At 40.0% G+C, this 16,231-nt stretch overlaps 1 protein-coding gene across 2 annotated transcripts in view; it reads right to left on the bottom strand.

The window, feature by feature from the left end:
* LOC310826909 (titin-like) overlaps positions 1–16,231 on the bottom strand; it is a 288,837-nt gene that overhangs the window by 64,098 nt on the left and 208,508 nt on the right. For both annotated transcript variants that reach the window (XM_083702293.1, XM_083702294.1), the window contains 25 exons: positions 15,323–15,622; positions 14,886–15,194; positions 14,610–14,800; positions 13,301–13,730; positions 12,674–12,982; positions 11,815–11,963; positions 11,680–11,709; positions 11,442–11,571; positions 11,028–11,327; positions 10,305–10,622; positions 9,427–9,723; positions 8,886–9,185; positions 7,870–8,184; positions 7,582–7,730; positions 6,976–7,126; positions 6,604–6,885; positions 5,687–5,989; positions 5,292–5,594; positions 4,905–5,186; positions 2,878–3,177; positions 2,453–2,755; positions 2,024–2,332; positions 1,659–1,940; positions 467–766; positions 17–310 (listed from right to left, as the gene is read on the bottom strand). In XM_083702293.1, coding sequence (XP_083558419.1) covers positions 17–310; positions 467–766; positions 1,659–1,940; positions 2,024–2,332; positions 2,453–2,755; positions 2,878–3,177; positions 4,905–5,186; positions 5,292–5,594; positions 5,687–5,989; positions 6,604–6,885; positions 6,976–7,126; positions 7,582–7,730; positions 7,870–8,184; positions 8,886–9,185; positions 9,427–9,723; positions 10,305–10,622; positions 11,028–11,327; positions 11,442–11,571; positions 11,680–11,709; positions 11,815–11,963; positions 12,674–12,982; positions 13,301–13,730; positions 14,610–14,800; positions 14,886–15,194; positions 15,323–15,622 — 6,636 coding nt within the window. The remainder of the gene's footprint in view (positions 1–16; positions 311–466; positions 767–1,658; positions 1,941–2,023; positions 2,333–2,452; positions 2,756–2,877; positions 3,178–4,904; positions 5,187–5,291; positions 5,595–5,686; positions 5,990–6,603; positions 6,886–6,975; positions 7,127–7,581; positions 7,731–7,869; positions 8,185–8,885; positions 9,186–9,426; positions 9,724–10,304; positions 10,623–11,027; positions 11,328–11,441; positions 11,572–11,679; positions 11,710–11,814; positions 11,964–12,673; positions 12,983–13,300; positions 13,731–14,609; positions 14,801–14,885; positions 15,195–15,322; positions 15,623–16,231) is intronic.

Here is a 16,231-nt window from a genome sequence, read left to right as displayed (position 1 = left end):
CAAATTCAGTGGTTACCTATTTTTTCTTGGCACTCTATTGGTATGGTTGTATCTGGAAGACTAAGACCCACAATATTTTGGGCTTTTACACGGAATTTGTAAATCTTCCCTTGTTGTAGACCAGTAACAACACATTCTGGCACAGGGACTGTTTTGAATTTTGTCCAGTCTTCTTTCCCTTCTTCTTGGTACTCCACCAAAAATCCAGTTATTTCAGCACCACCATCCCGATCAGGCCAATTCCAAACAAGAGACACTTGTGTCCTGTCAACATCTACATGATGCAAGTTCTTTGGTGGGCCAGGAGGATCTTTTAAAATGAGATGAAAACAGGATTAGCATTTCTATTTTTATACACAAACATTTCCAAATGCTGATACACATTGTATAGATCAACACAGTTGACAAAGGTTGTTTTTTTTAATTAAAAAAAAAGAACACAAAATAGTAAGTGAACTGTACTTACGAAGTGGATCTATAGCCTTAATTGGCTTGTGGGTTTCAACATAAGGACCTCTTCCATACTGGTTCTCAGCAGCAACACGGAAGAGATATTGAGTGCCTTCCATGAGGTATTTAGCCAACATACTGTGTTTCTTAGAAGATGATGATATTGGTAGCCATTGAGCAGCAGCAACATCTTTCCTTTCCACGATGTAATTTGTAATGACAGAGCCACCATTGTCCTCAGGTTCCTTCCAAGTCAGATAGCAAGAATCTCTTCTCACTTCACTGACCTGTAGATTCCTGGGAGGCCCAGGCTTATCTGGAAAAACAAAACAAAAAATGAAATAAATGTTCAATGTAGTCTATGTATAAAAATATTGTGTTAAATACAGCGGTACCTCGGTTTAAGAACAGTCCTGTTTATGAACGATTCGGTTTAAGAACTCCGCAAGACTGGAAGTAGTGTCCCAGTTTGCAAACTTTACCTTGGTCTACGAATGGAAGCCAAACGGTGGAAGGGCACCGGTGGCAGTAGGACTCATTAGGGAAAGCGTGCCTCGGTTTAAGAACGGTTTCGGTTTAAGAATGGACTTCTGGAACGGATTAAGTTCTTAAACCGAGGTACCACTGTATATTATTTGCAAGGAAGAGTCTTTTCCTTATGATTGTATACTTCTTATTTGTAGAAAATGAGGACGGACAGCCTCTGACCATTTTTAATTTCTAAACATTTTTCATCCGAACCTGGATAATTAAACCTGACACAAAGTACAGTGTGTAAAATCAAACTAGTTTGTGTACAACGCCCCTCACCCCGATTTCTTCAACAAATTTACAGTAGCTTCGCTGTATGTATGTTTGTGTTGTGGCTGGGGCAACCCAATCAGATGGGCAGGGTACAAATAGTAAAATTATTAGTATTATTAATTTCAGTGACTATGAACCTCAGAGAACAATTAATATTTTCCACAGACTATGGCTGCACCCACCCATATTTGGTGTGTGTGTATTTTAACACCACAAGGATTCTGATAATGCTTCATAACATTTAGAAAATTCCCTTCCAAAGTTGGGGAACAAGGTTGCTAACAGATGATGAAAAATATAATTTTTCATTCCTGCTTTTCTGTTGTACATAGGTATGTTCCTATCATTCACCTCTGTCATGTTTTATCTCCCAGTAGAAGTGTTAACATCATTTCATTCATTACCTAGAACAAGAACTTTTACTGAAACAGTCTTTGATCCAACCGGATTCTCCACGGTCAGAGAATAATTCCCTCCGTCTTCATGGACTGCGTGTCGAATTTCAAGCTTACTGCCAACTCCTGTAACCTCAATATCTGCCTTTGTAGGGACTTCCTTATCTTCTTTCTTCCAAGTCACTTTTGGGAATGGAATTCCTTTAATTACAGCACTTAGCCTCAATGTATCTCCAACTTTTACATGTTGTTCTCGTGTCATATTAGCATCCAGGATTAAATCAGGAGCCTCTGTAAAAAAAAGGGACTTTGTGTTCAGAAAATATATCCACTTTGGTCCTTTAAAACAAATTAAAACATCATGTTCTGCTTACCAAGTCTGTCCTTGACTTCAACTGGATCACGAACATTAGCTGGCTCGGATTCTCCTGCCCCATTGACTGCAAAGACTCTGAATCTATATTTGGTACCCTCAGTGAGGCCGGTGACATTGTATTTTGTCTCAGGGCAAGAATCTGCTGTATGGTTGGCTTTTTTCCACTCCTCATCGCCATCCTTTTGGTACTCAATGAGATAGCCTATGATCTTGCCTCCTCCATCATGACGTGGTGGTTGCCAGGACAATTGCACTGAACTTTTAGTTTTATCCACTGCTTCAGGATTAATGGGTGGACTTGGTTTTACTGTAAAAATGAAAAAACAACAACACCCCATTACATTGGAATCATGAATCTGAAAAAGAGATTAATTGGTACCAAGTAATATCACAAATATAATACATGAGAAAATGTTTTATAATATACCTATTGGATCCTTAGCGAAGAATGGTTTTGAGGGTGGGCTAGGATCACCAACGCCAATTTCATTTTCTGCTGAAACTCGGAATTCATATTCACAGCCTTCAAGAAGATCTGTTACCCTGAACTGAGTATCTGGGTAAATATGATCTTTGGTGGCTCTTCCCCATCGAGTAGACATAGTTTCCTTCTTTTCAAGTATGTAATTGGTTATTGGTTTTCCTCCATCATATGGCTTCTTCCAGGTAACTAAAGCAGAATTTTTGGTGACGCCTTTAATGATAGGTTGCTCTGGTGCAGCAGGAACACCTGAAGAAATAATGTTTTCAAGTTTTAAATCCATTTCATACAAAAAAATAATATGAAAATATAAGTGAAGTAGAAATATGGCGGAGACTTAAGTAAAATGAATTGGCAAATAAACAACATACTGAAACGATCCTTGGCCTTCATTTCATCAGATATTAAAGGATCACTCATGCCATACAAGTTTTCAGCATAGATTCGGACAACATAATCTCTTCCCTCAAGTAATTTAGGGACTTTGCACGTTGTCTTGACATTGGCTGACGTGACTGGCATCCAGAGGTCTCTGTTTGCATCTCTCTTCTCAATAATGTAATTTGTAATTGGACTTCCACCATCATCCAAGGGAGGTTTCCAGGAGATAACAAAATGATCTTTAGTAACTTCATCAAAAATAACTGGGCCCACTGGTGGTTGAGGACGGTCTGTTTAAAAGTAAAAGAAATATATTTATGGATCAAACACTAATGCACAGATCAAACATCCCTAGCAAGTGAAGAAAAATAAATAGGGCGAAATGGTTAAGACACAGAATAGCCACAAAAGGTGATAAAGTGGTGTGGTATGTAGAAATGTACTCTACGAGAAGTCTGCATTAAATATGCACATTGATTTTTAATTGCTTTTTCATTTCTTACATTGTACTGAAGTTTGGAATTCTAAGGAGAGCAAATTGTCCTGCAATAAAATATAATGTGAGAAATAAAAGAAGCAGTAGAATTAAAACTCATACAGAAACTAAAACAGCACATTACAATCACTACAACAGGGAGAAGAATCATTAAGTTGTTGACGAACACCACCAGTAGTTTCCAAGCAGTATTTTTGGGAGAGGGCATTTTGGGAACTGGGACACAGGTGGCACTGTGGTCTAAACCACTGAGATTCTTGGGCCTGTCAATTGGAAGGTTGGCAGTTCGAATCTGCACAACAGGGTGAGCTCCTGTTGCTCTGTCCCAGCTTCTGCCAACTTAGCAGTTCGAAAGCACACCAGTGCAAGTAAATAAATAGGTACCACTGTGGCAGGAAGGTAAACGATGTTTCTGTGTGCTCTGGCACTTGTCACGGTCCTCTTTGCCCCAGTAGCAATTTAGTCATGCTGGCCACATGACCCAGAAAGCTGTCTGTGGACAAATGCCAGTTCCCTTGGCCTGAAAGCGAGATGAGCACTGCACCCCATAGTCGCCTTTGACTGGGCTTAAGCATCCAGGGGTCCTTTACCTTTACCTTTGGGGACCACTGGTCTAGAGAGACATCCTGCAGTGCCAGAATAATATTTCATTTATAATGTTGCTGCTAGAGCAGGCTTCCTCAAACCTGGCCCTCCAGATGTTTTGAGACTACAATTCCCATAATCCCTGACCACTGGTCCTGCTTGCTAGGGATCATGGGAGTTGTAGGCCAAAAGCATATGGAGTCCTGAGTTTGAGGAAGCCTGTGCTAGAGCATCAAGATTGGATTATTAGTCTAACAATGATGCTGTCCTGATGGTTTCTGCAGGCTACAGTGGTTAATCGTCTCATTCGAACAATAAATGGATTGAACTTAATGATATAATTAAGTGGTTCGGGCTCAGAGAAGTGTAAGGGGAGTTCCATAACTGCAACAGGGCTTTCCCACTCCCTCCTTCCTGCTGCATCTCCTTGCCTTCCTCAAGCTACTTCTGAGGGTGGGGAGACGTCAATAATGGTGCGGCATGTGGCAAAGGGACTCATTGGGATGTGTCAATTGGCATAAATGGGTGAGACACCTTCTAAAAGCGGAAATACCTTCTGCTTACAATAAGGAACCTTTTGGAACCAAATCATTGCTCTTTCACCCAACATTTTGGATGCTAAGGACTTGTAAAGACATGGTTAGGACACCCCATCAGCACATATTTCAATTAAAACATGAATATATTTCCCCATGAGATGGAGGTGTTGTTCTGAGTAAGAATACAGTCATGAACTGGGGCCTAATCTGGGGAAATCACCTTCATTTTTCTTGATTGACGTTTTCATAAATAAACTTATCTGTTATCAAAAAAGTTCTTCACAATGTGCATTAGGTTAAATGTTATCACGTGATATGCTATCCCACCCTCATTTGATCAGTTCTAATTCATACCACATGTGGAAATAACCTATTTTAGCACTATAGCAATACTTACCAACTACAGTAACTTGACAGAAACCTTTTCTTGTTCCTGAACTGTTTTCTACAATGACACAATATTTGCCTGAATCTTCACGGACAGATTTTAATATCCCCAAACAAAGAGTAGCTGGCGTAGTCTGGATCTTTGTCCGTTTGTCTTCTTTCACAGAAATTTCATCTTTGAGCCAGGTAATCTTTGGTGCTGGTTTGCCTGAGTAACGGCCGGTCAGACTGAAAGCTTCTCCTACACGGACAGTGAGCTTCTCTCGGATATCAAGTTCAAGTTGTGGAGGAGCTACAAGTATTGTTAAAAAAAAGAAGAATCAGTGATATCTATAAAAACTCACAGATCACCCAATGCACATTTGGTTGGTTGGTTTGCTCCAGAATGGAAACTTACCAATTTCATCTTTGCATGTGATGGGTTTCGTAACAAATGATGGTTTGCCTTGTCCCACAATATTGCAAGCGCTCACACGATACTCGTAAGTGTCACCTTCTTTCAAATCTTCAACTGTGTATTTTCTGTCAAGCATTTTCTCTTTCGTAACTCTGGTAAATTTCTCCTTCCCAATAAGGCGGCTTTCCAAAACATACATGGTTATATCAGAGCCACCGTTGTACTTAGGTGGGTTCCAGGTCAGTGTAACAGAATTCTTCGTTACTGCTTTGACTTCCAGATCCTCAGGCCTTTCTGGCACAGCTAGAAATAAACACATGCAACATGTTAGATACTTTTTCCAAGGCAAATTCTCCTCATCAGTACTGGAAAAAAAAAAGACAATAAAGTCTTACTTATTGGGTCTCTGATTAAAATCTCTTTTGTTGTCTCCACAAATGGGCCCATGCCAATAATATTCTCAGGTGCAATTCGGAAGAAGTATGCTTTGCCCTCAATCAGCCCCTGAACTGTTGCATTCTGCCTGGTGACCGTATATGTCACTGGGGTCCAAGCCCTGTGGTCTGCTTCACGTTTTTCAATTACGTAGTTGGTGATAGCTGAGCCACCATCATCTTCAGGAGAAAACCACGTAAGTTTGCATGAGTCGTTGGTTAGGTTCTCAGTAAGGAATGGAATGCCAACTGGACCTGGAACATCTGTGAATGAAAGAAATACAGTAGAATGGTTTTAAGACGAACATTTAACATTTCTTTAATTGGAACCCAAATAATAACATAGATGCAATAACATTTTTATAAAAACATATTTATATATTTCTATAACCCCACCCACTCATATAATATACCAAGGCAGTGCACAAAAGAAAATATTATAAAACAATACAAAGTAATCACAAGAATGACTGCCTTGTCTAAATAAAGGAAATTAAACAACTGAATAGGCATAAGAACATCTTCCAAGAGACGTCTGAAGGTTAACAGGGAGGATGTCCACTGATTCTCTGTTGGAAGAGTTTTCTGCAGTATGGGACTGATGACACACTAAGGGTTCTGAGACATTGGGAACAACTAACAGCCCTCCTTCAGATGATCTAAGTCATCAAAATGGGACAGAAGGGAGCAGACACTTCTTGTGGTATCTTGGACTCAATTTGTTCCGGGCTTTGTACATGAACTTTCATCCTGATCCAGTAACATATGGGTAGCTAGTGCAAATGCATCAACAAAAGTGTGACTTTCTGCCATTCATCCATCAGCCATCTGCCCTCATCAGCAGTCTAGCCATCAGCAAGTCAGCTTTCAGTGCTTACCTAGCACATCAACAATAATAGTCTTCTTTCTTTCTCCACCGGCATTTTTAGCGAGAAGAGTGTATAAGCCCTGATGGCTTCTCTTGCAGTTCTTTATGACCATAGAGGAACTAATTGCAGTTTCCTCGATTTTAGCCTCCTCTGGGAGAGCTCTCTCATCCCTCTTCCAGGTAATTGTTGGAGGTGGCTTTCCCGAGACATAAGCTATAATGCGGATCACTCCACCAGCATGGACAACGATTCTGTCCTTCACATGAGCATCAAGCATGAGATCAGGAGCAACTGTAGAAACAAACAATATATTTTATATTTAGTTTCTATTCTTTTACCCACACAAGAACAAAGAGAGGCTGTTTTTATCCTAAGACATACCTATTCTGTCTTTTATTTCAATGACTTCAGTGACATCTCCAGGCTCTCCAATACCAGCAGCATTTATTGCTCTGACTCTAAATCTGTAGAAACCTCCTTCTTTCAATCCTGCCAAAACAAACTTGGTCCCTCTTATTTCTTTATCTTTTGCCTGAAAACAAAAAGAAATTTTGTGTCTTTGGTGGAATCTACACACATGTTAAAGACGCTGTGGAAATGCTTTTCTAAAAAAAGTTTCAAAAAAATACATGGGATTTTGCATAGCTCACTGGCACCATCTAGTGTCACACTTGTATATTGCACTTTACAACACAAAACGTTTTATTTGCAGCTGTGTACCTGAGTCCTTTCATTCCTTCCTCCTGAACCTCCTTACTTCATGCCTCTCCCCACACCACATCACTTACCTCCCTCCCTCCCTTATCTTTCACTCATGATACCATTAAAAGCCACCTACGAGGAAGGGGAACAATGGGTTTTTGCTGCTTCTAGGCCACACAGATGAGGTGGTAGCCCTTTCAGTGAGTCAGTATGTTCCTCAGTATGTTCAATTATGGAATCGACATAATGTTTCAAATAAATTTTCAATGGCAGAATTTCACCTACCTTTTCCCATTCTTCTTTCCCTTCTTCTTTAAATTCAACAAGGTAACCAGTGACTTTAGAACCACCATCTTTTAATGGAGGAGTCCATTCAAGGTCAACGGAAGATTTTGTCCAATCAGTAACTTTTGGAAATGGAGGACCAGGTGGAGCTGGGGAAAAAATTATTGCATCATTCTGTCACAAGACTGTGTATTTATTATTTCTCAAACATATACCATCTATACCATCTTTTAGTATATTTCCCCCTTTCACACCAAATAAATAAATAAATAGAACTTGATTACTTACAGATTGGGTCTCTTGCAGTTATTGGATCAGATGGCATGCTTGGCGGTCCAACACCAGCGGCATTAATAGCATAGACACGGAACTGGTAATCTGAACCTTCAATAAGGCCAGGTACTTTGTAAGAAACTCCCAATGTCATAGGTTTAATAGGATCACGGTTAACCCGTGTCCATCTCTTTCCAGTGGTCTCTTTACGCTCCAGCCAATAACCCGTCACAGGGGAGCCTCCATCATATTCTGGCTCCTCCCAGTTGACGGTCATTGAGTCATGTGTGACACTGCTGACTGTTGGTTTGTCACAAATTCCAGGAACAGCTAGGGAATAAAGTACACCAAGAGTAAAGCAAAGCTCCGGGGGCCACATAGACCCCTTATATATGGTATTTATGCTATAGCCTTCATCTGAAGTTTCCTTTCCCAGTCTTTCATTAGCCCCTACAGAGACAACCTTTGTGAAGTAAGTAGGGCAGGGCTATACAAAGTCCTCCTTTTTCTTTGTTATACGTAACTGTCAAGTCCTAGAATCCTGTGCTAGAGCCATGGCTGAGCATCTTCACCCTGAAAAGCCCTTTTTACAGTAGCTCTGCACCAAATGCCAGCATTTTGTATTTCTTGGAATAGCGGAGCTGATGAAGGGTTCCTTTGCCACAGCACTGTGCTTCATTGTGTCCAGCAGAGCACAAGATCGCACTGGTAATTGTACGTTTTATTATTTTATGGTGAAGAAAGGCAAAGATACGTATACTGTGCTAAATACAATCTAAAATGTTATAAGTACAGATTCAATATTTAACATTTAAAACAGGTATAGTTGTAAGATGAAACAGAAAAAATAGCCATAAAAGATCTATTTCTGAAAAGCCTTTAAAAACTATTATAGACATTTTAGCCATACAGAAGATTTAAAAAATAACAATTTTAACTTGGGGCTCTCATACTATCTAATCAGATTACTTATGTTCTGCTTTGCCAATAAATATAAGTGCAGGTGATATTTTAGATAACTGTATGCTTACTGAATAGATTTCTGGCAGTTTCAGGTTCACTATCAAGAGGTTCCCCAACGCCATATTTATTCTGTGCCATGATGCGGAAGATGTATTCATGCCCTTCTAGTAGTTTGGGTACTGTGAAGATGCATTCTTTAGGTTCATTGGTAACATGGACCCAGGTCCTTCTGTTTGCTTCCCTTTTTTCAATAACATAGTTAGTTATCTTAGATCCACCATCATCTTTAGGAGGAAGCCAAGAAATTGTCATCTGATCGGCGGAAATAGATTCAAATTTAATGGGTCCTTCTGGTGGTCCAGGGCGACCTGAAAAATACATTTTATAAAGCATTAATTGTTGTCAAAGTTGAGTGTTATATTGTTGTGGTTGGCATCCAGCTATCTCGGGAGGAAATGGAAGAGTTTGCCTTCAGGGATGAAGCCAAACTATTGGAGAGTTATGGCGCCTGCTGTGGCTGCAGGGACTGATAACAGGAGAGACATGTTTTGAACATTATATAACAAACAGTAAATTAGGTTGCCAATGCCAAAATACATTGATATTTACCTAGCACATTCAGCCTCATCTCCTTTGAATCTGTTCCAAAGTTATTGACAGCAGTTATAGTGTACAAGCCCGTGTCTTTTCTGCGAGATTGCTGTATCAGCAAAGTACAGGAATTTTCATCCACAATCTTGTTGACATGTTGGTCATATAGCACTGGCAATTTGTCATCAGGTTTCTTTGGATGAGCTTTGACCCAAGTCAATGTCGGGAAGGGGACGCCCTTTATTTTGGCTACAATCTTGATATCTGTCCCTTCTTCTGCCTCCATAAATTCTTTGAGTTCAATAGACGGAGGGCCTACAAACAAAAGCAAGCAAAAATTATTGAGCCACTATGAATGCAGAAGTCAAAATGCTTTGCATTGCAGGCACATGATGTTTGCAGCTCTGTGCGGGGTAGACCGTGGAAATGAACACAAGAGATTGATATTGGGTTGAATTAGGCCACAACTTCCTTCAATACAGATATGAGTAGGTTTGGCTAAGGCAATGGGCATGTATCCATCATCAGTCAACCTACGTGCTGGCTGATAAGAGACCCAATGGGGGATGACCCTGTGCTGGGGAGTTGCCCCCAACATGGACTGGGTGCCATGACAGGGCATTATAGCAAGAGGCATATTGGCCTATCATGTGGGCTCTCAGACAGAGTCACCCCTCCTGGACTCCTTTAGCGGGGTACCTGTTCAATGTAGGATTCAGCCCAATATGAGGAGGGCATTGCCATGTGACCATCCCTTTGCCTGGCTGTGTGGGAAGATAGCAGATCTCCTGGGACTGGCCCACGGCTGCGCTGTGTAACAAAAACACTGCTCCCCCGGAGCCCCAGGTGAGCGGATATTTGAAGTGCAATAACTACTAATGCTTTGCAGCACTTACATGTCTGATCTTTGACGACGACTGGCCCAACAGTAGCTGACGGTCTGCTTGGACCTGCTTCATTCACTGCTTTCACTCTGAATTCATATTCGTCGCCTTCTTTAAGGTCTTCAACAGTAAACTTTGTTTCTTCCACATCCCGTCTATTGCACTGTCGCCAGGCTTCCTTCCCTTCACCGGTACGGTCCCAGCGAAGGCACTCCACATTATAATGTGTTACGGGAGCACCGCCGTCATTCTTTGGAGGTTTCCATGTCAAGTTTACTGTGTTCTTTGTTATAAGACCAATCTTGAGCTTGATAGGTGGGTCAGGAGGATCTGTGTGTTGTTTTTTTTTAAAAAGGAGCAAAGTAAAATGTAAGTCCTGCCCTACAATAAAGTATCATTAGTAAAAACAAATGTCCCACTTTGCCACACCCTTAAAGTATTTACGTATTTATTTTCAAAGAACCTGCAATCCAATATCTGCTGAGGGATGATACTCCCCAAACTACTGAGATTGTTTCAGGATATTTAGCTGAGATTTTAAAAGTCAAATTTAAAACTATTTAATTTTCTTAACGGTGGCTACCGAGTCTTTCATATGTTTTATGTGTTTAATATGTCCGGATTGCCAATGTTTTATGGAAGGTTTTCTTACTCTTTTATGATTTTCTTGTCTAAATTTTGCCAATAAAGGCTGAATGAATGCATTAATGAATGTCCCATTTTGATTTAACTTACGGATTGGATCCCTCGCTGTGGTCCTTTGAATTGTATCTGCTGGGGGTCCAACACCAAAGCGGTTTTCTGCACGTACTCTGAAGAAGTATTGTTGCCCAGCTATGAGATCAGGAATAACCAATGATGTGCCAGCACAGTTGGGATTAACTTTTGTCCAGGCTTTCCCTTCAACAGTTCTTTTCTCAATAATATAGTTTCTGATTCTGTCTCCACCATCATTGTCCGGCATTTTCCATGAAAGTTTACAGCTGCATCTTGTTATGTCACTTACTTTCAGGTCTTTTGGTGGCCCTGGAACATCTATTTCATCATGAAAACAGATTGGAAAAATCATTATATGGGGTTTTACAGTATATGAACTTTTGTATCACAAAATTAGTGAAATGGTGCAATATTAAGATTGATTAGTCTTACCTAGGACATTCACCCTGACATTTACAGTTTTCTGTCCTGCTTTATTCTTTGCTGTAATACTGTATTTTCCAGAATGACCTCTGTTACATGTAGGGATATTAATCACTGATGTGGTATCAGTTGATTCCACCTGCACAAACCAAAACAAACTTACTTAGCAATAATAATTAAAAAAGGACTTGAAAAATGCAAATATTAGAAGCAAAATAAGCGAATTCAAATATAAGCTATTTTTTACCGTAGCATCTTCAGGTATGTTATGTCCATCCTTTAAATAAAGAAGAAATAGTAAATACACACACACACACACACACACACACACACAATACTTTAGCTTGAAGTTTTTAACAGTTTACTTTGTTTTGCCACTGACCTTTACAGCTTTCTTTGCATCTCCTTCAAATTCCCAAGTTACTTTGGGAACAGGACGGCCCTTAATAACTGCTGGAATTCTGATTGTTGTACCGGTACGGCAAGAGAGTAGGTCTTGTGCTCCAACATCAATAAATATTTCTGGCTCCTCTGCAAAATACAAGTAATATATCATATAAATAATATTGTCAAAATTCATCTACCTGTCACATAAGTTCTCTAATAGGGTAAACTTATGCATGTACAGTATACTCAGTAGTAAGTCCTGCAGACATTGATGGGTCTTTCTTCCGGGTAAATGGGTAGGCTTGCAGCCTCAGTTAAGTATTATTTTCTTGATGATAAACCAATATATCAAGATATATACTTATTTGAAATATATACTGCCATTTAGCAAAGCTTTAGAAAAACATGATAACACATAAAACAAAAATATAATAAATTAGAACAATGCATGAAACAGCCTAGTAAAAAAACAAAAACAAAAACAAAACCTTTGCTGGCCCAAAATCCATAACAATGTTGGTGTCAGGTGGGCTTCCCAAGGACAGAATTCTCGGAAATGGTGCCACCACTGAGAAGAATCTCTCTTTGATCACTATCTGCCTTAACTCATATGGCAGGGACACTTTGAGAAGAGTTATTTCTCAAATGTATGCAGAATAATCTAGCTCCAGCTTCTATTGCTATCAGATTGATGTTGGGATTTCCCTTGTACCCATAGCACCCCCCAGTAAGTTTGCTTTACTCTTGAAAACTCTAATGTGCTGGACAGCCATTCCTGCATTTCACTTTTCAAATCCTTTGATTTTTCTATGTCTCATGTTTGAGTGGAAAGAATTATTTCCAACAATCCTTACCTTGAACTTCCTTGCATGGTATTTCTGCAGTGCAAAGGCTTGGCTCAGATTCCCCTGCAGCATTTACAGCCTTTACTCTGAATCTGTACTTTCTGAGCTCTTTCAGATTGGGTACAACACAATCGCAGGTAGGGAACAGCTTGTCCGGTTCGTTCACACTCTTCCAATCTAAACTACCTTCTTCTTGCATTTCGACGATATATCCTTTAATAGGACTGCCACCATCTTTTTGTGGAGGTTTCCATGCAAGAGATATAGTTGAGTTGGTTCTGTCTTTGACATCTGGGCATGAAGGTGCTCCAGGAGGATCTATTGAGCAAATGCAAAATGTACTGCCATGAGGACTATGCCTCCCTTGTTCCATTGCACAACACTCCTTCAATGAAGTGAATGGAAAGTCTATCAACTATACAGTATTCCATTGCACAAAAGTAGGAACATTTGCTATTTATCATGATAATAGGCACTTATAAAATGAAGCCTAACTCATTAAATATCTGACTTCAAATGCAGAGCTCTTGCACTGAAATCACAGAACCTCTGTCAAATCAGGTTCAGGACAAATTGAACAAAAATTACAAAGTTGGCATTTTGTGTTACTTATTGCTTCCTTGTCTTTATACTTACAGATTGGATCTGCAGCTTCATAAAGATCTGATGGCTCACTGGGAGGGCCAATTCCAGCAATATTCACAGCCATAGCTCGGAACTGGTATTTCACACCTTCAATCAAACGCAGTACATTGTATTCCAGTCCCTTCACTGCTGGTTTTGTCACTGGAGCTCTGTTGACACGCGACCAGTAGACACCTCCTTCTTCTTTCTTTTCCAGCCAATAGCCAGTAATTGGAGCTCCACCATTGTCTAGTGGAGGTGTCCATGTTACCAGCATTGATGACCTGGTGTGTTCTGTAACCTTTGGTTTTCCAGGGGGTCCAGGAAGACCATAAGGATCCTTAATAACTACCTTTTCGGAAAGGCATTCGTCACTTGTCCCAAACCTGTTAACGGCCCTCACTCTAAATTGATATTGTCCATTTGTTGCCAGTTTATAGACCTGAAAAGTAAAAGAAACATGATACATTATTATTTTTAAAAATCAGTTTCATATCAATTCCCTGTGTTGTTTCCAGGACTTTAAACAAAGAATAGCCAAAGGTCACCTCACAAAGGAGGGCAACAAAGGTAGTCAGTGGTATGGAAAACAAGACTTAAAAAGAAAGGATGAAGTAATTGGGTTTGTTTAACTTGGTGGGGAGATGTCTGAAGGGGGGCATGTCAACATATTACAAATACCTGAGGAGATGTCATACAGAGGGCATAAACATCTAGAGCTCATAAGCTAAAGGAGGGCACTTTTCAGTTGAACATTAGGAGAAACCTCTTAAAAGTTTGACAATGGAGTCAATGAACATTGGGTTCTTCTTCACTGGAGGTCTTAGGCAGAATTTAACAGCCATCTGTGGGGAGTGCCCAGGTTCTCATTTTCCTGCACTGAGCAAGGGTTTTGACTAGGCAGACCCCTCAAACTCAAAAAGGACCCATCCAACTGTTTGATCCTATGATATGTGTAAAACCAATTCTCAGAACTGGTTTTAGTGTATTTTGGATATTTTCCATGCAGTTAGATGCCATCATGTGGACATCTTAAAACAGTTCTTGAAAAAAACCACCTGCTTGTTGCTCTGATGCTTAACAACTCTATACATCATTGGCATATCTGCACCAACTGCTACTAACCCGACTCTGAAGGGAGCGAAGTACCATTCAATAAGAGTATAGAAATACCTATTTTGGCATTAAATGGAAGGCAGACGTAAAAATAGGAAATCCAGAAGGTGAACAGTGTTAACATTCAGCTCAACAATTTTATAAATGGTCATTTTTCATTTAAAGACTATTCCTTTCACCTATGAAATCAAGATTGAAGCATTACCCCAAATCGTCTATCCACAACAGTGCTGGATACTTCCTCCCAGTCAGATTTCTTTTTGCTCGCATCACGCTTCTCAATAATGTAGTGCGTAATCTCACTGCCACCATTATCGAGTGGGGCATCCCAAGTCAAACAGCAAGATTCAGCTTTAATATCCGATACGGTGAGATTTCTCGGTGGAGAAGGACGATCTAAATAAAACCAATTTAGTATTGTGTTATGGTAGAAATAAAGTAAGAAAACTTTGGCCGTTTAAGCAAGAAGCTAGATACATACCAAATACTTCAACGTGAACATTGCGGTATGCGGTGCCAAGACGATTAGAAGCTGAAACTGTGTAAGTGCCTTTATCATTCCTAACTGCTGCAGGCATGCTGAGTTCAGTTTTCGCCTCTGTTCTACTTGTTTCCTTTTTGGTGATCTTAAGGGCATCTGATGTTTTATCAATCACAACGTCATCTTTAGACCATTCAATCTTTGGCATTGGAAGACCTGTCACGTCTGCTGGAATGTTGACTGGTTGCCCTGCCATAACCTTGATAGTATCTCCTCTAACAGATAGACGCAACGTCACTGTGGGAGGTTCTGAAAAAAGAAAATTAATGCAGAAGCGATTAACCATGTAATTCTCAAAAATATAGTGAGGCCTCTAGCAGACACCAAATGTTCACATCTATAGGTGAAGTGTACACATTTATATTAAAGAGCCTCACCTTCATCATCCTGTACGACTACATTAAGGGGCAGTGATGGTTCACTTTCTCCAATCTCGTTGACAGCCTTGACTCGGAACTCATACATATGCAGCTCAGCAAGATTGTCCACAAGAAGGGATGTAGTTGGACAGAGTCTCTTATTGACTCTTTCGAATTCATTTGAGTCATGTCTTCTTTTGTCAACAATGTAGCCGATGATGGGGCTGCCACCATCATTACGGGGAGGCTTCCAGTCAAGTGTAACAGAATTTTTTGTTCTTTCTGTGTACATGAACCTCTCAGGAGCAGTTGGAGGACCTGTTGTGGCAAGAATGAAAAATGATAAGTTAAATTTGAAAAATAAACCCTTGTTTTTTCATGTCATGTTTACTGCGCAGCAGTTTCAAGGTAAAAATACATCATTTTATTTATTTTGGTTTATATTCCCCTGCCTCCAAGGCTAGGGACATGCAACATGTTATTTAAAGAGGAGGGAAGCTCTGCAGATGTATACTGAAACCCACCTCTCCATCCTCAGTTTAAAACTGTCATTAAATACTAAATTAAATGGGACAATGTTATACTAACTCCAAAATGCATTGGTGCGACTCCGGTGAATTGCTGGAAGTGGGAAAGAGGTGTGTGGAGAAATTGGATTTTGTAGAGCAGCTACAGAAAAGTTTTACATCAGAGCATCTTTGCATGCAACATTTTGCCCTTGTAGGATTGTTTTCTTTTTTTTTTAAAAAAAAGTATTTCCACACAGAAACGAACATGGGAAGCACTAGGTTTTCAGTTTCCTAACTCTAGAAAAGTTCTCTTTCAAGAAACTGACATGTTCTGGGTTCAACTGCAAGAATGCGCACGTGCGCGCGCTTGTGCACACACACACAAAGGAGTGTTGTGATTATAAAGGATATAAATATA

The sequence above is a fragment of the Podarcis gaigeae genome, assembly GCF_964106915.1.
Source record: "Podarcis gaigeae genome assembly, chromosome: 1".
In the NCBI taxonomy this organism is placed as follows: Eukaryota; Metazoa; Chordata; class Lepidosauria; order Squamata; family Lacertidae; genus Podarcis; species Podarcis gaigeae.
The sequence above is the reverse complement of the archived record's forward strand: the minus strand, read 5'-3'. Positions and strand labels throughout refer to the sequence as shown.